The sequence below is a fragment of the Suillus paluster genome (assembly GCF_016628075.1).
Source record: "Suillus paluster strain FC165 chromosome Unknown EDB91scaffold_5, whole genome shotgun sequence".
Taxonomy (NCBI): domain Eukaryota; kingdom Fungi; phylum Basidiomycota; class Agaricomycetes; order Boletales; family Suillaceae; genus Suillus; species Suillus paluster.
Genome location: NW_024537565.1, coordinates 594,956 through 614,995, shown reverse-complemented (window position 1 = coordinate 614,995; position 20,040 = coordinate 594,956). Strand labels below are relative to the sequence as shown.

Here is a 20,040-nt window from a genome sequence, read left to right as displayed (position 1 = left end):
CATCCCAGAGAGCCTCTGAACACAGCCTGAGGCCTGAACCGCAGCGCATGGTGGATAAATTTTGATCATACTGATCAGTGGCTCTGTGGCTTAGGTGACCCATGTGCTTCATCAGTGCAACAATAATATCCCAGACTTCATCGCATCATTCACATCTCTAATATTATCACCAATGGCCGAACCGCCGGCGCGTAACTTGAAATCCTGATAAATTCAATCCCCAAGAAATTAAAGAGCGATCAAGATAAGGTCTCCATTACATATGAATCATAAGAAGGGTATACTAGGTTTTGGTCACTCCACATCTTGGTAGAAGGAAATGAAGGAGAGGAAGAGAAAGGTTAGGCACAACGATATAAAACACTCTCTATGAACCCGTTCGTGTATGTTCAGGAGAGCGCACAGAACAGTGATAGACGTGGGGATCCCAAAATAAGAGAGATGGATAGCCAAGATGTAGAGGGTGTGAATGTCTGATGCGATGAAAGCTGGTAGAGCGAACTACATGCGCGGGAGGCAGATGATGCATGGGATAAAACGAGGACCAAAAGGAGAAGCGCGGCGGTATGATGCCATCACAGCAGACCGCACTCACGAAGATGAATTTGTAGGAGAATATCTTGAATGGCACTCAATACGACTATAAGGGACATCAGGGTCAGTTCATGTGAAACGCGGGCATGAAAGTAAGGCTCTTACATCGGATTTGTTGAGTATCTGTTGCGCAAGTATAATGGGCGTATATTTGCTTTGTTGCCGCATTCTGATTGAGCGCAACGAAGCGGTGAAGCAAGTAATCGCAAGCGGCGTCGTAGTTGTCACCGCCAGAGTAGTCTGGGAAGTAGTCGCCAAGTGGTGAATGTGGGAGTTTCTCAGCGAACAGGTCGATTTTGTTCAAGAACAAGATCTGCGTGAGGAATAAGTATGTAATATAACACGAACCAAGGAACAGTACGTACAATGGATGTCTTGACAAACCACCGAGAGTTGCATATCGAGTCGAAGAGAGTTAGCGCCTCTTGCATACGATTCTGTGGGTGTAATCAATCAATGAAGATGCGCGAAATAGGGAGCCTTTGAACTTACAACACTCTCATCTTCGTACAACATCTGATCATACTCGCTCAATGACACCAGAAATACCAACGCTGTGACGTTCTCGAAGCAGTGAATCCACTTCTTACGTTCACTTCGCTGACCTCCGACATCAAAGAGCTTGTACGTAAGTTCACCGACCTTAAACGTGGTCTCAGTGATACCGGTCGTCTTGACTCTACTCCGCAAGATATCCTGATCTGTCGGCAGGTACCCTGGTGCAGACATGCGGTCGATTGCATTGAAGTAGTAGACGGCAGAATCGTTCAACTGGAACTCCCGTGACCGGCGAACGGCCTCCTTGACACCTGAGTCTCGCCAAAGTCCTCGGATAGCGTCGGCGACATCTCTTGGAAGCACGTCACCCTCAATTTGGCCAGGAAGCGCGAGAATAACAGCGCGACGGGCATCATTCTGCGGTGATAGGGAAATATCGAGTTGAGGCATGGCCTCAAGAATAGCGCTAGATGACCCTTCAGGGTTAGAATTTCATATTATTGAAGTACCGAAACGCACCGCATAGACTGGACGGTGTTTGAGTAAATGATTTCCTTGTAAGAATCTCGTTCAGAGTCGTTGTAGCCGCCATGATGGATTAGCTTCATCTGCTTGAGGACGGTAGACTGCAAGAACATGAATTCATTAGCAATGCGTTGGAATGGTCACTGTGCGACTGACCTTTCCTGACTCTCCCGCTCCCAGCAGTAACATTTTAATTTCATTCTTGGCCATCATCCTATCTCGCCTGAGCTGGTTTTCAATCTCATCGTTACCTGGAAAAGAGGAGTTGAGTCAGGTTTCGTTCGAATGTGGGGTGGTGGGTTAAGAAACAACACGCACGAGCCTTGGCTTCGCTGTCGACACCTGTTGATTGAACGCAACCCATTATGTTTCGCGGATAAAGAAGATATACGTGAAAAGTAAGAAAGAAGAAGGCAGACGAGATATCAAAAGGTAGAGATCAAAAGTTTCGAAGGAGCGGGTGATCCAACAATAATTAGTGGATGTGGGAAGTTAGCAAGCAAAAAGAAGAAACCGCAGAACATAGTCGCCGTCCCGATATTTATTATATTTACCTAATTATTTTTCTCGGCATTGTACTGCGGCATCCCCATGTCAAAGGTGGCCTAGGCTCTGACAGCTTGTCACTTTTTCCGTTGTACATAAGTACTAGAATAATCTGCAATACAGTCTCGCTTCACCATGCCCAGCTCGAGTCTCCTTTTTATTGTTCAAAAGAGAAGTGGCAGTCAACTCGGATCAATATTTTAAACATCTTACCTCTTATCATTTATCGTCTTCCACATATATGTAAATAGCCAATGTCAAGTTGCAGCGCGTCGTCAGTGGGAATGTACCTGGTAGCTCGGACCCTCGGTGCTTGTATATGTGAATTTAGTTGTCACTGCTACTTAACGCTCGTTGCTCATTGAAAGCGGATCCGGAAGACTCTTTGCACCCATTGATCTGGGCCAATAGCGTTGAAAGTTAATGGGCTTGAATTATTCAGCATGAATTGATATAGATCCGTGCCATAACATCATTCTGTATCTGTGCCAGCTCAATCCCGCGACTAAAGCCAAAAGTTCACGCGGAATAAATTCGATTCGGGCCCTGGTGACTGTCTCGCTGCCGCTGTACAAGTTGACGGGACTCCGCTCACGAAGTGACAGGAAGTGACAAGGTCAGATGTAATTATGTAATATTACAAATTTAGACATAAAGTTTTATCCTAACATAAGCTTTTTGCCACAACTCTATTACCATTATGTACATCACGTGCAGAACCACGACCTTTCCTCAACCATGTCCGGGACCGTAGAGGAATCCTGTAGCCGTTCTGTAATTCCTGACGTGGATTCTCCTGCAGCGGACGCTACATTTGATGATCCCCCACCGCCTTATCCATCGCGAGAACGGCGCTCGCGCGCGGCTCGCCATAGTCGGAGGCATCGCTTGCCAGCGTCATTATCGCCCCAAGCGCTCGCAAATTCAGATCGTGCTGCAGGATATGTATCCCCACAATCATTAGTGCCAACTCACTCGTTTCCCCGTACGGAAGATGCCACAGAGCAGACACCACTGCTTGGTGATTCTCCGCTAGGTTCCACCCATCGTGCATCGGAGCGTCGGAGGACGCATTCGCTGTCAAGCACAATCGTTTCATCAAATTCGTGTGCTCCATCTCTAGCACAAACAGTGTTATCCCTGCTTCATTCTGACCTAGACGACGAATCTGACATGGACATATTTGAAGCGCTCGCCGATGACCGTGACTATCCGGGTGCACAAGATGGTCATGACAGGCGTCACCAACATTCTGGTGAACCAATAGCGCATCGGTGGCCGCTTTTTTCGCGGCGCTGCTGGTCTCGATACTTCCGACCCATGACTCGCAGAGCATATCATGCGGCTGTATTCCATCTTCTAGTGCTCAACTTTCCCTATGCCCTTCTTGCATGGGTTTACCTTTTTGTATTTACTTTGGTGAGTGTTTGGTTCTGTTCTCCTGGTGCAAATTGTATTCACCTATGCTGACCATCCTCATAGACTGGTACGATGTTATTAATTGCCTTGCCTTTGGGTGCTCTCCTTTGTTTCCTGGATTTGCTCGGTGCCAGAGTGTTCGCGAGGGGAGAAGTGAGTTTTTGTTTCCGTCTTAAATTTCAAGCTGAATCTCAAACCGAATCACTCGTAGCTCGCTCTTCAAACAACGTTCCATGGGCCTCTTGCTTACCCCCTTCCCTATCCGCCTCGACCTATTTTCCAGCGGGTGCGACCGGCGCGGTCCTCTGCGTTAGAGTCCGGGTCACCATATCATGAATCCTCATTCTACAAAAAACACATACGCCATGGTATGTCCATTCCTTTATCACCCTGTAGCCAAAAGCCCTCTTACCTCCGTTATTCGGCCGACAATTATAGTTCACGGACTGGACATCATATCAAGCGTTATTTTACTTCTTGGTTATCAAACCAAGTATCACGCTGTTCCTAACTATCGCTCTGCTGGTAGTTGTCCCTGTGTCGTATGTGCTGGTATTTCCCGCGCCAATGGTTCTCAGAATCGTTCGGAAACTGGGAATATGGCAGGCCAATGTTGCAGTAGAAGGATTATACTTGGCGGTGTTGTGAGGTGATTTCTGGTTCATTTTGCTAATGAGTATACATGTATCAGTAGTCGTTGCTGTACGTAGACATTCCTCGTTCTCAGAGGTCACAATAAGCTGTGAAACGGTTAGCTGTGTGGCGTGACTATAGGGCGCTTAATTTTCGAGTATAGAAAGAATCCCCACGTTCTGCTTACGCGGCTTGACTTGCTTCCTCCTCGTTGCAGAGTCACTGAGAACGGGTCCGAGACCTTGCAGCGGTTCCTCAGCTTATTTTGTCCTAGTCGTTTAACTGTTTGTCCCTTCTCTAGACACTAACAGCCGTAACTAACTTGTTTGCTATTAAAGCTTCTTGTTCCAGACACAGCTTTATATATCACTTACACCGTTTATTGGATATCTTCTACTCTTGCTTCCACACACCCACCTTGTTACCTATAGTCCCCACTATTTACACTCAAAGTGTTCATTCCTGCAGCGTTGGCTTGTCCACTCACCTTGAGACATCACCAATATCATGGACGCTCTCAAGTCGCTCATGCAACCCCTCGTCGGCGGCGCAGGAGGCTCCTCGGTCATTGACGGAATGAAACTCGTCGTCCTGGGAGGAACAGTCGAGACAGCCAGAAGAGCCTCGAGCTCAGCTTGGTATGTTCTTACTTATTCTCATGTACCCACCTACTGACGATAGTACCCTTCAAAGGTCTCATTTCCTCAACTGTAGGTATCCATCAACCTTTTACGCATGTTTCTGACCCATTACTACCTCACACAGCATTCTTCCTCACTGCGCATTTCTCGGAGGAGGACTATCCTTATGATTGGCTCATGCTGTGGCTCTCACGCCGCCCTGAGTGGCAGCGCTCCAGGGAGTTTGAGACTACTACTCGCACCACAACACCTGGTTTCTCAGGCTCTCGCCAAGCCGACAATTCATTTGGTGACGAGGAAGAGGAGGAGGGTGATGAAGACTCACCCCCCGGCAAGGTCAAGACACGTGTCGTATTTCAGCCGACATTTGACACTACGCACACCATTTACTACAAGGGTCACTGGCTTAGAGTTCGTCGTAGTAAAAAGCAAGACAGCAGTGGTTGCGAGGTCTTGTCAATAAGGTGATATTCAAATTCCTGTGACTCATTTCTGGCCTCGTGGCTGATGTATGATGGCATCGCAGCGTGGTTGCGCGGAATAACACCATCCTCAAGCAGCTTGTCCTGCAGGCCAAGAAGGAGTATGAAGCCGAAGCAATACATCGTATCCAGATCTACTTTGCAGACTCGCATGGTAGCTGGCGCTGGACCGACTCTCGTCATAAGCGCCCTATGTCGTCAATTGTTCTTAACCCCGGTGTGAAGGAAATGCTTCTCAACGACACGCGTGACTTTTTGAAATCCGAGAAGGTGATACCGGCATTCTACCGAAGTCACATTCCATAACTGATACCTCCACAGTGGTATGCTGACCGCGGCATTCCATTCCGTCGTGGCTACTTGCTGCACGGTGTACCTGGATCTGGAAAGAGTTCCCTTATTCATGCCATTGCGGGCGAACTCATGCTCGACATTTACGTTGTGTCTTTATCTTCTTCGTGGGATCAGCGACAGTACATTAACCACTCTGATGGGTCGTGTCCCGGCTCGCTGCATCGTGCTTCTCGAGGATCTCGATGCGGCGTTCACGCGTAGCGTCACGCGTGACAAGAGTTCCAATGGCACACCAGACTCGTCAAGCAACAGCTCAGAAGAAAGCACCCCGGAACAGCCGGTGACTAGCAGTAGCTCGAGGCACAGACGTCACAAGGACCACATCTCCGACGTAAAACACGTTGAGTTTGAGCGGCCTCCTAAACGCCTTAGATGGTGTAGCTGCTGCCGAAGGCCGGATCCTCTTCGCGTGGGTTTAGCACTCTTCTTCGGCTTAGATAATGTCCTGACCTGTGCCTATAGTACGACCAATCATTTGGAGCGTCTAGACCCTGCGCTCTCACGTCCGGGCCGTATGGATGTTTGGGTTGAGTTCAAGAACTCTTCCAAGTGGCAAGCGGAGGCACTGTTCCGCAACTTCTTCCCGTCCACGGATCAAGACAATGAGGTGATAGAGGGTGACATAAGAGGGGATTGAGTTACCCACGACACCCACACCACAGTCGCCCTCGTCGAATTCGTCTTCGCAGTCGTCAACGTTTGTGGTCGCTTTCTCCTTCGTTTCTCGTCGTCGACGTCCGTCTCTGGCAATCTTCCAAGGATGCTTCGCCCTCAAAGCCTCCGCGAGACGGTTCGGTTCCAAGAACCAAGCGTACTTGCCGCCTCCCGTTGAGGAGCATCTCAACCGCATGCCAGCACCTCCGCGCAAACCTTTGGACGGCTTCAGGCTCGGCCAGCTCGCAAAGATGTTTGCGGACTCGATTCCAGACCGATGTGAGTTCAGCGTTGCGGCACTGCAAGGCTGTGAGTTCTTCTTCTAATTTTTGGTGGCGCCCCTTGTACTTGATGTTCCTTTCCATCGTGCTTCACTTGGTCTGCTGTGGCGGGGTGGTGAGTGGGGTGAAATCATTTGCTGACAGATTTTTGCACAACTGTAGATCTACTCAAGAAACAAGTCGCAACCTGAGGCTTGCTGCCACCCGCAGCTGCCGCTTGGGTGATCAGCGAGAGGGAGCTCAGGGAACGCTTGAGAAAGGAAAAAGGAGGCTCGTGTGAAATCAAGGAAAAGCTCGATGTGGAGTATTCAGATGTGGCGGACGTCGCTGAGCATCGCCTGTTCTTCTGTTGTCCGCCCTGAACTAACGTACTCTACCTAGCGCGAAAAGCGGCGCAAGGAACTCCTTGAAAAGGAGAAAGAGAAGGCTGAGCTCGAGAAGAAAGAGCTTGAGCTCGCCAAGCTCAGACAGCAGCTCCAGGAACAGGAGGCCAAGGACAGTCCGAGGCTGATAAGAAGGACGAGGTTGTGCCCATTCCAGATCTTCCCGTTGAAAAATCTACTAAGGACGATGACAAGGGTGAGCCCTCTACCGATGAGGACAGCGACGAGGAGAACATTCCTCCTCCCTCCACTCCACCCGAAGCTGTTCGGATCCAAGTAGCCGATTGGAGTTGACTCTCTGCAGATGACGGTCCCGTCGCGGGGAACGCGCCTGATCCTGATGTTGACACCATAGAGTCGACTGCTGCATTCCTGCGTGAGGATCCACCTGTACGGGAAGTCGCGCAACCGACGACACAAACCATCGTTAACAGACCCGCTCAAGTGGCTAACATTCTAACTCTGCGTCACGCTGGAGGCTTCATGTTAGTGTATTATATGCTTCATTTCTATTTCAGTCATCTCTACGCAATGTTGTTGCACCTCAATCCCGTCGGGCGGAGGAAGCAGGCCTAGCGGTTTTAGAATGACTTGCGAAGCCTAGTTTCTTTCGTCTTGACACTCATACAGTCAACTATTCCAAATCCCATTGCATGTGTTCACAACTGATATCGTCGTTACTTTCTCGGTCCATTGTATATCTTGCTCACCTTTTTCTTCTTAACGGCCACGTCCCTCCACTCGCATCTAATTCCCCTGCAGTGCCGCTGTCTTGTTTGGTAGTCTGGTCAATGTATATTTGCACGTTGGACTCTTATCTCGCTTTCTCCATTTGCCTGCAAGGACTTGCAACCCGCAAGGCGTGTCGCAAGTGCCCCGTAAGTAAGGGGCGTAAAATTAAGCTTCCTTCCCTTTCCCACAAATAAACTCAGGGTTGTGGTAGCCCAGAAGAAATCCCAACTTCATTCTAAGAAAAGACAAGTTTGCCAACATCCACCTGTTGCAAAGTTGAGCTTCCTTATCAGATTCAGTATAGCGGACACGATATCTAGGGTAGAGATATGGTCTTCTCAAGCTCAATATGCGCTGACTTGGTTCGGGACGCCCTTTGGGAAGTATTGTTTGAAAAGGTCCGGGTAGTGACGTTGCGCAACGTCCGGATGACTCCTGGTGGACAAGAGGCTTATTAAGTATGGCTGCAGCGGACAACAGATTGGAGAACTTACTTCACCCGCCCGATGAGGTTCACCTTGCCAGATGCCTCACGGTCAAACTCGGAGAAATTGACAGCTGTGGAGCATCAATAATGCTGCAAGATAAAAGGGGCGGACGAGGAAAACATACAGTCAGTCTGAACAGGATCTCCTCTAAGCTGTTTGAGTTGAAGAATCTCAGAAGGGACTGTGATCATCAAGGTATAAAGAAGCAAGTATTTCATCGAAGGCACGGCACTCACAGTCTAGGACTTCATCAGCGAGGCGAGCGTTTAGGCTGATATTCTGGAAAACGGCACAGAATAGCGAGGAGTCGAATCCACAGGGGGAGATAAGACTCGGTGCGAGGTGGCTCTCGCTAATCCGCGGGTAACGAACTCGAGTGCTAGATGACGAAGCACTGATGTCAGAAATTAGTGCATCGTGGCAGCTTCAAGCATCCTACCCTTTCCAATATTCACCACGAACGTTCCTGGAATGGGAGGAACGTCGATCCATTGCCCAGAAAGGTTCTGTACCTGCAGACCACGATGTGGTTGATGCGAGAAGAAGGAAGGTCAAGAAGCCAGCGTCGTAATGGGGTCCAACGCCTTGATCGGTTAAAGAACCGTCATTCGCTGGATATTTGACAACCTGAAAGGGGGTACTGGGTGAACCACTATCTCCGTGGAATACATAATGTTGTTCGTTCAATATTCACCTTCGCACGGTGCTGCATCAATTCAGCAGTATCGTAGAACTTGTTCAAGGCATTGGAAGGAAGTCCAAAAGCTTCCGCGAGTAAGCTTATGAATTGGTAGCTCAGAGTCTGGACCTGATGGAGGTATTTCTCCATGGTGTCTTTGAACCCTGGGATAGGTCCTCATCCGGCCACTAGGTGGATTCAGTTCGCATCGCTTGAAATGATAGAATGCAGATCCCTCACCTGGGAAGGTCCCCACAGGCGCAGATGCTCAGGGGCGCCGGGTTTCCACTGTGTCTCATGAGGTGTCGCAAAGTCGAATTGTTCCCTGTAATCTGTCTTGCCTTTGGTAAACTCTGCACCTAGCTTGGAGTACCCAAGGAAGTGTGGTGAATTTGCCATAAAAAATCTTGTTTTTAGCCTCCTGGGGAAGCTCAAAGAGACGGGGGATATAGTCAATTAAATCATTGGTAATTTTCTGTGAGACGGTGTGGTTGTTGAGATACAAGAATCCGACATTGATCAACGCATGGCGGAGTTGCAAGATAAAGTCTGATTTCGTCGCATCATCAGACACGAGAGCAAAATCGAGGACTGGGACACTAGAGAAGTTAGCTGCCATAGCAGGTTGTTGGCAATCGGTCAAAGCGAAGAGCGAAGAGCGAAGGGTGCACAGTCAGCACAAACTGATGCCATGATCAGGAGGTAATGATAGCGCCATCATGCATCATGCATGACCATGATTCGAATTCACAAGCATACTTTCCCTCTTTGGCTATCTTTGGCATCGTATCTCACCACCGCACTCCCGCCAATCACAGTGAGGGTGCAAAACACATACACGACTGTGAACACCTTTGAACCAGTAGAAATCTATAAGGCTATGTCCAAATACAAAAATGCAGTATTAAATAAATAGGAGTGGGAGGTGAATAAATCATTACAACGAGAAACCCTTGGAATGACCATGGTCGAGGGTAAACAAATAGAAGAATGTAAAAGCGGCGGCGACGTTTCCATGTGTGGAAGCCCCGTCATTGGGACCGTGGATGCTGGTAGCCTTCTCGACCTACAAGTAAGAAATCGCACAATACAGGGAGATGCAGCAATCGTTGTGCGACGGAGGAGATAGAGAAATCGATAGTGAATTAGTTCGTCTCCAACTTGACTTTGATCTTTGCTTGACGCCTGCGTCTTTCCATCAGAAGATAGCTCACTGGCGAAGACACCCTAGTCAGCAATGTCCGACACATCAATGTCTGAGGAAATGAATTACCGATAATCTTGTCCAAAGCGGCAGAAGCTTCAGGCTTAATTTCAAGGAAAGCCCGTTGCGACATGCGCCAAACGCCAAAGTGTCGTTTATAAGGGTGATATTCGGCAACGGGAGCCTTTTCCTCGTCATCTGCTTTAATAAGCTGCAACTTGGCTAGTTAGAAAGGGGGAATGTGAATTGCAAAAATAGCTAACCTGTAAATAGCGATTGTGTGTCTTCCAGCGGTATTCAGTACCGTCTTCCTGAGTGAACGTACCCCCACTGCCATTGATCGTTAGAAATTGTTGACCACCGGCCTACAGTGAGTAAAAACTTACACTGCTGTACTGTCATTCTTGATAAAGTCACAAGCCCTCATCCACTCTCCCTCCGCGTCAGGAGTGTTGAAGCGAACCTTCACATCCTTCTTAGGAAGATCTTCAATCTCTGCGACGCAGTTGACCACACGAGACTCGTAGTCGTATCTATTTATTTTTGTGAGGTGAGGGTGCCAGAAGCGAGTAACGATTTCATAGTAGAACTTGTTGTTGTCCTCGGCGAACGTAGTATTGCGCACGCTGTTGGTGGCAAAGGTAAGTTTGTGTGGTGGGGGGGGCTTGGGTGCGCCGCGAGACATGATGTGAAGGAGAGTGGAGGATGGCTAGAATGAGAAACACAGGAGAAGTGTGGCAAGAAGAGAGCGATGAAAACAAAAGTTAAGCGAAGCTATTAAGCTTATGAGCTGGCAGAGGGCCGCCGATACTTGATCGAGCATTGTGCGAACGACATTACTGGTTTTATACAATTATCGCATGATAGCGCATGTCGGGAAAGAAGATAGTAGCGCGAGACTGACCGGTCGTCACGAAAGCGTGGAGCATACACGATCATCCCGGAAGAATATCAAATCGGGGGGGAGGTGATTCTAACATATTCCCATACACAGCTGCAATTTACCCCTGATGCATAGACTTTCGTGGGTGTGAGAAGGACTGACCACTGTAACGTGGACGAGGGACCACGAAGGACCACGAAGTTTCTGGGCCTTGATCCCAGAGCACTGGTGACATCATAGCCTGTGTGACTGTGAGCTTCTCAACGTGTGTCCAAAGACAATAGCAGTGACACAGGACAGAATTGAAACAAACTAGAGCGCACGATTGCTATGCATACAGGAAGATCGGGAGGGACAACTTATCGGCACAGCGAGAGTCAAGATGGCTTAGACCACTTAGTAGTATACCGAGCGTTATCGAATGATGCATGAAATCTAATCCCGGGTACCTCGGAGGCAAATAGGTGGGTTTTGAAGCGGTTGCGAAGAATCGTTGCCGGTAACTGAAGTTACCGAACAAAAAAGACACTGTCGGATATTAATGAATCAACACGGAAAGAACAGCCTGTGATGTGTTTACTGTCTGTTATAACTTGTGGGAGAGTACTAGGGAAACTTTAATATTCTGCATCTTAGACTCGCGAGATGTGACATACGATAAGATCCATCTGGACCTCCTAGCGGCAGCGTACAAACAAAGTGGTTTAGACTGAGCGATAGCGCTCACCTGTCCAGCTCCAGTATCTGTACATCCAGCAACGGAGCAGTCAGCACTGTAATATTCCCGCCAAGTCTCGACTCAGATCGGTGGCCGTGGCGGAAAAAACTGCGACGCACTGTCACACTGCGTCGCACAACTGCAAATCCCAGATTACCTAATAATAACGTTGATCCACAACCAGTTTGGTGAGTTCGAGTAACGCAACAGTTTGTCGTCTTCTTTGCGTCAATATTGCTGTTCTCTTTCATAACATGGTATTTGGATCGCCCACTGTTCCATCGCGTATCCCAGGCATTCATTCGCCAGTCCAAGAACCTCATCTCTCGCCCACTTCTGCTATATTTGCAGGTATAGACGATGAGCTTCACGATGCCTGGCGTGTTTACTCCCATGGTCAGGAGGAAGATCTCAGATATGCCCTTGATCGTGTAATCAAGAGAGTCGAAGAGCTAGTACGTAGACAGGTCTGCTTCACTGTAGCAGTAATGAATCGATCATGATTCGCTAGTCGTCCTTGCTCAAGATCGCGTACAAGACTCAGGCCGAACTCGAGACATCACTGAGCGTCGCAAAATCTAATTTACAGCTAATGATGTCCAACAATGAGATGCTCGAGGAAGCTCTCAAACGTGAAACTCCATGCAGTGCGAAAGATGTTGGCTGGCGGCGTTGGAGTGCACGGGAAGCACAGAACATACAGCGTGTATCAGACATGCAACGCGTATCAGAGGAAGAACGCCCAAAGAGCCTCGATTATGGCCCTCTCAATGATTCAGGCGCACCGTCCCACCCTATGAATGTTCCATCAATTGTTGAGCCATCTCGTCCATCTACCCCTTCAACTCCGGCGACGTCATCTACAACTTCCCAAACTAATCAGGATCCGGGTCGTTTCTTCGGATTCAGATTCAATAGTGGTATGATTTATCTCCCTCGTAAATTTCACTCGATCTACATCTTGACACAGGTTCAAAGCCGCCTGCCGTTCATCAACACTCTTCTCATTTAACGTCGCCTTCCTTGCCAACTCTCGTAGCAAGTACGAGAGAGAAAGAACTTCTGGACCTGCAAGAGCAGCTTGAACGGGAACGCGTCGCACATACAACAGCAGCTGCAGAGAAGGCCGCTCTCGAAGCTGAACTTGAGTCCCTATCACAAGCGCTCTTTGAGGAGGTAGATTTTCTACTTGTCACGAGTTATTCAGAACTCTTATATATCTCCCAGGCGAATAAGATGGTCGCAACTGAACGCATTAAACGCGCTGAGACAGAAGGAGAACTACAGGAAGTGCGGTTAGAAAAGGATGCACTCAAGGAAGCACTGCGGTTGATTGAAGGCGAAAATGGTCGACTTCGGAGTGCGAAGCTCTCTACCGGTGGGGTATCGGATCGAACTCCACAACTGTCATCTTCACATTCTCGAAGTTCTTCGCGAGATGCAATAAAGTCTCCACCGACTTCTCCCACCCCCCCATCACCAACCGTTGACGATATTACCGTATCCTTGGGGCTTACACCAAGTGCCGTCTCGTTCACGCCAGATAATGCGGAGCATCTTGCAGATTTCAACCTTGAGCCAGCACCGAAACCTCCATTTGCAGCGTCACACCGGAAAACGCAATCCATGGGGAAGGTGACCTCCAACATCCCCGATAATTCTCCTCCCTTGGCTTTGGGCTTCGCTAGCCCAACGTCAGTATCATTTATACCTGATGAACCGTCCCCTTGGGCTGACGTGTCAGTGTCACCATGAATGTGGATAGTAGATATCCAGAAGCTTGTTGATCATATTCGCTTTTGATGATTGTAGTCATAGGAATTTCATTTAGATATTCCTCCAATCACAACACCTTAACACAAGTTGTGAAGCATACCGGTATCGGCATCGCCGCAAGGGCATTTACTATTGTAGCTGAATATTCAATGCACAAAGCAAATATGGGCGGAACGGGAACACGCAGTGCCCCGAGCCCTGCCCTCATGACCTGTGTTTTGCTAGCATGTTGCAGGTGACAACCCAACTTGAAAATGGGCAAAATCGCAGAAGTCCGTTCTCGTTGTGTTCATCCTTACACACCAAGTACCGTAACCTACTGTGACCGGCTGGGCAAATATGCACGTACAAGGCTCACGATCGAGTCCTTCATCAGTTCAAGCTCCAGTCTTGCAGTATTCTCTTCAATCTGTCTAAATAATGCATCATGAGCTTTGACGTAACGAATACGCTGTCCTTCCTGGCTTGCCGAATCTCAGACGTGGTGGTCACGCTTTATAAAATGTAGCAGGAGTCCTTGAGTTCAACGAGCTCGATCTTGTCCACAACGAAGGCTAAGCTAGAGCTAAGAGGACTCAGTAGCGTAGTTTGCACTATGTCAGGATATATGACTTCGTACTCCGCTGAGCAGTAAAGTCAGGCGTCTTTGCGAGCTTTCTGGATCTGGAGAGGTTTGGTTATAGGAAGGGTTTAACAGAGAAAGTTGCCAAGAGAAAACCTAGTCAGGCTGGCTGTCGCAGAAGATCTTGAGTTACCGACAAAGTAGGTGGAAATGTTTACGCAGTCTCCGTTGCGAGTTTTCTCGCAGCTATGTCACCCTTGGCAGCACTTTTTAGACCTTCCCACGGTCTTTCAGACTGGGTTTCTTGGTGTGCGCTAACCTATCTCCAAGACGTCCCTCCTGAAAGAACCTCCCGCCCATTGCCTCCAGATTCTACTGAATTTTCCTACCAAGGTACGTGACCCTCACCTTTGTAAACTGACAAATACTATTCTTCTAAAGGAGGTCTGAGAGGAGTGTCTGCGAGGCTTGGGAGGATCGTTGAGGAGGTTTGAGAGAGTTGTGAGGGAGGTTTGAGAGGGTCGTATGAGAGGTTTGAGAGGGTCGTATGAGAGGTTTGAGAGGGTCATTGGAGAGGTTTGAGAGGGATGTCAGGGAGGTTTGGAAGGGTCTTCAAGGAGGTTTGAGAAGGTCGTCGAGGAGGTTTGAGAGGGTCGTCGAGGAGGTTTTTGGGGGGGAACATTTGCGATGTTTTGGAGGACTGTCACGTATTCACTTATGTTTTCCGTTTGTTTTTTCAACGGGTGTTCCGCTCGACACTCGTGCTTGTAGTAGTGGTGAAAATTTCACACATTGGTTCAAGCAACATACTCAATGTATTGGATGGATGGTAACAGCACGACAAGATGTTGAACTACATACAGAAGTACTAGGATGAATTAAAAGGGTCAGGTACGAGAAATAAAACACATCGAGGGCAGTCACGGTGCATATGAGAGCGGCATAAACGCAGAACAGCAGAACAAGAAACAAAACACATCGAAGGTGGTGCAGAAGAGAGCGGCATACTAAAAAGGCAGAATAGCAGAACAGGGATGGGCAGGAAGGTGGAAATGACCGGACTACAACTTGGACGACAAAAAATAGAAAGCATAATAATGAACCGGGGGGCTAAAGGAGATACATACGGTCAAGTAGAAGGAGGCGCCTTGCCTGGGTACTCTGCCTGAGAGCTCGAGTTGGGACTTGGTCCATAGTATGGACTGCGTGAATCGTGACCGGCCCACCTGGAGTCCGCGGTGTATCCAGGTCGTCTCCCATGAGCATGGGGGTCAGGATAGTAACCTCTGCTGTGCTGGGGAGGCATTCCATGGCTACGATCGTCAAAATCACCACGGGGAGGGTATCCATATTCACGGCGCGTGTATCCATAGTCCATAGCCGGGCTATATCTGTCATGGTCGGAGTATGCCTGCGAGCGACTGCGCTCCCGTTCCATGCCATGGTCTGTGCTGGATTCTGCCACTGGGGACAAATCTCGTGTAGGGTTGCGAGTATCGTAGTGCTCAGGAGGGCTTTCGTGACCATGGCCATTGCCATTGTGATGATAGTATAGATCATGTGGATGGAGGCGTTGGTAATCCTGCAGCTGCCAAGACATTAATTTAATCATGCAAAAATCAGAGTGTATCACTTACTGGATAGGATGCGTCATGAGTACCACGACCAGGCATACGAGGATCATGCACCTCTCGATTAAGGCGTTCACGAGGGTCAGGAGGGAAAGGACCGCGGGGGTCAGGAGGAAATGGACCACGGGAGTCAGGAGGGAGAGGCCCACGAGAGCCATAGAAAGGATAATTCCTTCGATCACGATGGAAATTATCTGGAAGATCTTGACGGATGGGTTCACGAGAAACTTGACGGTCGGGTTCACGAGATGCGTGACGGTCGGGTTCATGAGATAGTTGATGGACAGGTTCACGAGGATCGCGGATTTCACGATGGAGATGCTCTCGACGGCGCATGGACTCCTCAGATTGGCTATCAGTGTTCATGGGGAGGTTGTGGGGCTCCGGTGGTGCTCGACTGGTCAAGCCGTCATCCAAGGTACCTCGGCTCACCAATCCATTACCTCCATTACCTCCTCCTCCTACATCACCGCCTCCTCCTACTACCACTACCACCCCTCCTCCCGATCCTCCAGGAGGCACAGGAAGATGCTCTGCGGGCAAAGATGTGTCTGGTTGCCCCAGAACTTGGCCAATATCGCTGGCAACATCATGTTGAACTGCGTCTGAAGTTGATGTAGACCGCAGGAGTGCACCGTTCACCTCCGTGTTTGGCTGTGACAGTGGTGCAGCCGCCTCCTCAGTAGTATCTGCAGGCACATCTGCAGAACTTGTCGCAGAGTTGTCTGCGCTCCTTGGAAAGAGTTTCTGGGACTTGGCTTCGATCCTGTCGTCAATAGCGTCAGAGTCGCCATCGGAGTATATGGTACGAAGGGCCCGGCCATGACGAGACGTTGGCTTTGTCTTCGAATGAGAACCCTTCATAACTGGTCGTGCTTTGACACGACCTATAAAATCAAATGTTAGCCCACTGAAATAAATAGATAGATGATGTCGTACCTTTGGTGTTCGCAGGTTGCTCAGAAGGGCCGTCACGAAGGCGCATAGTAGTAGTCGCAAGGAGGTCTTGATCGTCGCCGGATGACTCTACTGTCACAGGGGATAATGGTCCTCCTTTTGTTGGTGATTGTAACGGCGCTGGTGTCTCCTTTGATTGTGCACCTGTCCTCCCTGCTTTTGGGAGAATGTCTACAGGTGATATGCGCTTCTTTGATGCACGCAGCTCACCACTGGACTTCCGCTTCTTCCTCTTTCCGTGAGACGCATCCTCATACTCCGACTCAGAGTCCTGTTGGTGATGGTCGTTTGTGTCTTGAGAATCGGGGGAAGAGGATCGAACATCGATCACCTCGCGAGCTGGCGGCCAGGCAACAACCTTAAAAGGCCGTGATGGGGGAGGTACTACCTCAAGACGCATAACAGATTTCCCTACTGAAGTGGTAGATTTCTTGACTTTAGTAACTGCTGTACTGGACTTGATGCGAGGGGGACCATTGTAGTCGATATGTCCATCGACGAACAGACATCGAGCGCGTGAATGAGGGTAGTCTGATGGAGGAGCTTCACCGAAAATAACAGGCCGCTGAGAGGTCAATACTGCCGCTATTGAAATTAGACTGTCAGAAAAACAAAATCCAGAACATACAAATCGATCACATACCTCGATCCACAACGTCAACTTTCTCGACATACATGGACTTTGCTTTTAAAGCCTCGACAAGGATAGTGACCTCCTTCTGTGTCAAACCAGCGACACCCTTGCTCTTTGAACTTGAGGTAATCCCGCGTGACTCGCCTGGCAGGAGACACTTGTGTGCGGGGTAACCCTTGATGCAAACATTGTCGTCTGCCAGGGCATTCGGCATGAGCTTCCAAGGAAAGGTCCTGTCGGTGCCGAATTTGCCTCCGAACTTGGCTGATGTAGGACAGTCCATTAGTCTGAATATGATTAGAGTGAACCGAAAACGTACCAACTTGTTTCGTAATTTGCTTCTTGATCCATTTGATACTGTCTTCGCGTCCTTCCAAAGGGTCAGAACCTGGATCCATGTCATCGGGGTCAGGGTCCTTAGAACCGGGGCGCTTGGAATTCACAACTTTGGAAGAGGACGCCATATCAGTATCTTCCTGATCCATGAATGCGAGATCGACGGTAGATAATGATATGGAGTTACTGTGACATTTAATGAGATAGTGTAAACTTCAAGATAGTAAAAAAAACTCACTAAACTTGGGCTTTGAGGTGACCGATGATAGTGTCATTGTCTGCGCGGCATCGCATGAGAAAGAACTATCGCAGAATATCAATAAGTGCATGAGGTTTAGACACGACTTTGACGACTTACGTCTGTTGCTCCAGGCGTTGTGTGTACGTGACCGAGAGAAGCATCCTGATTGACAATCTTGCCACACATAACAGTCGCAGACTCAAACCCGAATTTAGCGGATGCAACATCTAACTGCATGGATGAATGTACATAAGTGCCGAGACACCAACAATGAAATCACTTACAATATTCGTCACCCTTTTCTGAAGCCTCTGGAATGCTTGCGCGCGCTGACTAACTGTTTGAGGCAATCCACCTAACGAAGATATCTCGTCATGCATGTCAAGGATATCTTGAAATGTGTCGGGGTATTGTTCTTTGAACTTCGCGTAGCAGTCTTTACGCACAGTAGCGCCTGTGAAAAATTTAATTTACATACTGTAATGGATGCATATTGAGAACTTACTAGGTGTGCGTGCTCCAACTGGAAGATCTTGATGAAGTCGGGCGAGTTCCTGCTGTGAGTTGTCCTTGAAATAATTAGAATAAAGGTTCCAGTAATTGATGCTGCTTGCGGTGCGTCCACGGCTCTTCATGAACAGGTTGATCACTTGATGCATTGGCATCGCAGTAGACCTGGATAATTCAAGTAAGGTCTTATCGATGGCTGCAAACCCTGCATCAAGTGCATCGTTGGTCTCTGCAGACCTGCGTCCCACGACTGGTAGTTCCTCAGAGCGTGAAGTAAGGCTTTCTTCAGGAAACCGTTCGTGGATGCTGGAGTCAGGAGAGTAGTGGCTCAAGTCGAGTTGCTGACTTGGCCCAGGACTTGGGGTGTGTGCAGTGGGGACGCTAGGATCATTCATGTCCTTCAGTGGTGTGGGTGGAATAATGTTCGTGGAGGGCGGAAGCGCAGGACCAGCTTGAGGGGCTGAGTGAGATGCGCGGTGAAGATCAAATGGTGGGACTTGACCGGGGAAGCTTTGTATGAAGCCTGAAGGATCTGGAGCCTGATCCCTGAGTAAGGTTGTGAACGGTTCGGCGCCCATGAGATCAAACATAGTTGTCTGTTGGCCCGTCCAAGTAGGCTGGTCACTCATCGAACCATAGAACATGTCTTGGAGAGGTGCGGGAGCTGGGGGTCGGGAAGCCGCGTCACCTGTGAAGGGTGATGGGTGGCGACTGCTGCCCTGTGGGACAGTGAGTGATGTTACATCGCCTGTAAATGGTGAGTGGTGCCGAGTGCCGCTCAGTGCAATGGTAAGTGTTGAATCACTCGCTCCATCTTGAGGCTGGTCCAAAGATGCAGCGCTTGGGCCTGATTGCGCAGAACCTTGCAAAGATGCAGTGCCTGATTGCGCAGAACCTTGACTGTCTGCATTTGGTTGGCCCCCCCTTCGTCGAATAGAAGCACCTTTGATGACACCGGTGTCACGCGCTGTGGCCTTAAGATGACTCCTCAACCTTGATGGAGTCAGCTCGACTGTTGGTTCTTCATACCGACGGCCTCCACCAAATTGTTCATACGCATAGTTGGCGTCAGGAAGGGGAAAGGCTGGAGAGGATGGCCTGTTGAACAAGTCCAATTCCTCATTGAACGGGGTTTGAGTCATTCTAAAGAAGTATTGTCAAAGAGGGATACTTCTGAGCATGCAATAACGCACCGATGCAAGTATCTGAAAGAACGTAGCTGTCACGAAGGACAGTGCATGAGCAAAGGAGCCAAAAAACAAGTGAAATAAATTTACGCACCAAAATAAGATATACGACAGGCCGGCGAATGTTATTTTGTATGTTGAAGGGAGCAAATTTAGCAGAGGAGAGAGGCGTATGAGTGATACGAAGAGCAGCTCCGGAGGAAAAGACTCACCGCAGCCTCATTATTATATGTATTTTGCTATTAGTACATTCGCGATCAGGGTCACTAAGTTTTATGCTACATAACAAGTTAGAATGCAATCAGTATCAGGACTCAGGAGCCGACTGACCGGGAGTATTTTCGGTAGGGCCTGTCATGGATGTCTGAGAGGGTTGTGCAGGATCGGTAGGTCCAGGAGGGTCGTGAACCTACTGGAGTGTATGCCGGCGAGGCTGTCAGCCAGTAAGATTGAGAATATACCTTGTGTTAACATAGAAACACAAACTGCAAG

At 48.9% G+C, this 20,040-nt stretch overlaps 7 protein-coding genes across 7 annotated transcripts; 3 read left to right on the top strand and 4 right to left on the bottom strand.

Moving 5' to 3' along the window:
• Nucleotides 1–343: 343 nt before the first annotated feature.
• Nucleotides 344–2,198, bottom strand: EDB91DRAFT_607313 (G protein alpha-subunit). The gene is made up of 7 exons (XM_041327851.1): nucleotides 1,936–2,198; nucleotides 1,774–1,868; nucleotides 1,612–1,718; nucleotides 1,087–1,558; nucleotides 960–1,031; nucleotides 700–907; nucleotides 344–640 (listed from the first exon to the last, which is right to left on the bottom strand). The coding sequence occupies exons 1-7, from the start codon at nucleotides 1,979–1,981 to the stop codon at nucleotides 576–578; spliced, it is 1,065 nt and encodes a 354-aa protein (XP_041182135.1). The 5' UTR covers nucleotides 1,982–2,198; the 3' UTR covers nucleotides 344–575.
• A 703-nt stretch (nucleotides 2,199–2,901) lies between these two features.
• On the top strand, nucleotides 2,902–4,230 carry EDB91DRAFT_1078215 (uncharacterized protein; the record flags this gene model as incomplete). The annotated part of the gene is made up of 4 exons (XM_041314991.1): nucleotides 2,902–3,582; nucleotides 3,646–3,735; nucleotides 3,794–3,950; nucleotides 4,046–4,230. The coding sequence occupies 4 exons, from the start codon at nucleotides 2,902–2,904 to the stop codon at nucleotides 4,228–4,230; spliced, it is 1,113 nt and encodes a 370-aa protein (XP_041182134.1).
• A 492-nt stretch (nucleotides 4,231–4,722) lies between these two features.
• Nucleotides 4,723–7,304, top strand: EDB91DRAFT_1234814 (uncharacterized protein; the record flags this gene model as incomplete). Its single annotated transcript, XM_041321246.1, has 13 exons — nucleotides 4,723–4,853; nucleotides 4,909–4,925; nucleotides 4,981–5,320; nucleotides 5,383–5,608; nucleotides 5,660–5,781; nucleotides 5,807–6,000; nucleotides 6,065–6,101; nucleotides 6,155–6,299; nucleotides 6,322–6,427; nucleotides 6,452–6,655; nucleotides 6,838–6,926; nucleotides 7,009–7,126; nucleotides 7,168–7,304. The coding sequence occupies 13 exons, from the start codon at nucleotides 4,723–4,725 to the stop codon at nucleotides 7,302–7,304; spliced, it is 1,866 nt and encodes a 621-aa protein (XP_041182133.1).
• Nucleotides 7,305–7,836: 532 nt separating this feature from the next.
• EDB91DRAFT_1105457 (uncharacterized protein) lies at nucleotides 7,837–9,716 on the bottom strand. Its single transcript, XM_041317428.1, has 8 exons — nucleotides 9,283–9,716; nucleotides 9,150–9,260; nucleotides 8,813–8,857; nucleotides 8,670–8,742; nucleotides 8,524–8,609; nucleotides 8,355–8,400; nucleotides 8,237–8,300; nucleotides 7,837–8,177 (listed from the first exon to the last, which is right to left on the bottom strand). The coding sequence occupies exons 1-8, from the start codon at nucleotides 9,526–9,528 to the stop codon at nucleotides 8,087–8,089; spliced, it is 762 nt and encodes a 253-aa protein (XP_041182132.1). The 5' UTR covers nucleotides 9,529–9,716; the 3' UTR covers nucleotides 7,837–8,086.
• A 338-nt stretch (nucleotides 9,717–10,054) lies between these two features.
• On the bottom strand, nucleotides 10,055–10,798 carry EDB91DRAFT_1045214 (uncharacterized protein; the record flags this gene model as incomplete). The annotated part of the gene is made up of 4 exons (XM_041313174.1): nucleotides 10,055–10,122; nucleotides 10,183–10,324; nucleotides 10,377–10,443; nucleotides 10,500–10,798. 4 exons carry the CDS (start codon nucleotides 10,796–10,798, stop codon nucleotides 10,055–10,057), a joined length of 576 nt encoding a protein of 191 aa, XP_041182131.1.
• Nucleotides 10,799–11,874: 1,076 nt separating this feature from the next.
• EDB91DRAFT_1105432 (uncharacterized protein) lies at nucleotides 11,875–13,715 on the top strand. Its single transcript, XM_041317427.1, has 4 exons — nucleotides 11,875–12,169; nucleotides 12,226–12,634; nucleotides 12,685–12,890; nucleotides 12,942–13,715. The coding sequence occupies exons 1-4, from the start codon at nucleotides 11,969–11,971 to the stop codon at nucleotides 13,467–13,469; spliced, it is 1,344 nt and encodes a 447-aa protein (XP_041182130.1). The 5' UTR covers nucleotides 11,875–11,968; the 3' UTR covers nucleotides 13,470–13,715.
• Nucleotides 13,716–15,181: 1,466 nt separating this feature from the next.
• Nucleotides 15,182–19,753, bottom strand: EDB91DRAFT_1298306 (uncharacterized protein; the record flags this gene model as incomplete). The annotated part of the gene is made up of 9 exons (XM_041324946.1): nucleotides 18,357–19,753; nucleotides 18,136–18,305; nucleotides 17,969–18,082; nucleotides 17,849–17,913; nucleotides 17,594–17,796; nucleotides 17,284–17,538; nucleotides 16,623–17,225; nucleotides 15,690–16,570; nucleotides 15,182–15,640 (listed from the first exon to the last, which is right to left on the bottom strand). The coding sequence occupies exons 1-9, from the start codon at nucleotides 19,501–19,503 to the stop codon at nucleotides 15,182–15,184; spliced, it is 3,897 nt and encodes a 1,298-aa protein (XP_041182129.1). The 5' UTR covers nucleotides 19,504–19,753.
• Nucleotides 19,754–20,040: the final 287 nt, after the last annotated feature.

What these genes read in the sequence shown, in the direction of transcription:
- EDB91DRAFT_607313 (XM_041327851.1), bottom strand. Translation starts at nt 1,981, where the DNA reads ATGGGTTGCGTTCAATCAACAGGTGTCGACAGCGAAGCCAAGGCTC. An exon ending in CGACAGCGAAGCCAAGGCTC is followed by an intron (nt 1,869 to 1,935) that starts GTGCGTGTTGTT and finishes CCTCTTTTCCAG; the next exon opens with GTAACGATGAGATTGAAAAC. An exon ending in AGATACTCAACAAATCCGAT is followed by an intron (nt 641 to 699) that starts GTAAGAGCCTTA and finishes TGTCCCTTATAG; the next exon opens with TCGTATTGAGTGCCATTCAA.
- EDB91DRAFT_1105457 (XM_041317428.1), bottom strand. Translation starts at nt 9,528, where the DNA reads ATGGCAGCTAACTTCTCTAGTGTCCCAGTCCTCGATTTTGCTCTCGTG. An exon ending in CGTGGTGAATATTGGAAAGG is followed by an intron (nt 8,610 to 8,669) that starts GTAGGATGCTTG and finishes TTCGTCATCTAG; the next exon opens with CACTCGAGTTCGTTACCCGC. An exon ending in ATTCGACTCCTCGCTATTCT is followed by an intron (nt 8,401 to 8,523) that starts GTGCCGTTTTCC and finishes GTCCCTTCTGAG; the next exon opens with ATTCTTCAACTCAAACAGCT.
- EDB91DRAFT_1105432 (XM_041317427.1), top strand. Translation starts at nt 11,969, where the DNA reads ATGGTATTTGGATCGCCCACTGTTCCATCGCGTATCCCAGGCATTCAT. An exon ending in TCAAGAGAGTCGAAGAGCTA is followed by an intron (nt 12,170 to 12,225) that starts GTACGTAGACAG and finishes ATGATTCGCTAG; the next exon opens with TCGTCCTTGCTCAAGATCGC. An exon ending in CGGATTCAGATTCAATAGTG is followed by an intron (nt 12,635 to 12,684) that starts GTATGATTTATC and finishes ATCTTGACACAG; the next exon opens with GTTCAAAGCCGCCTGCCGTT.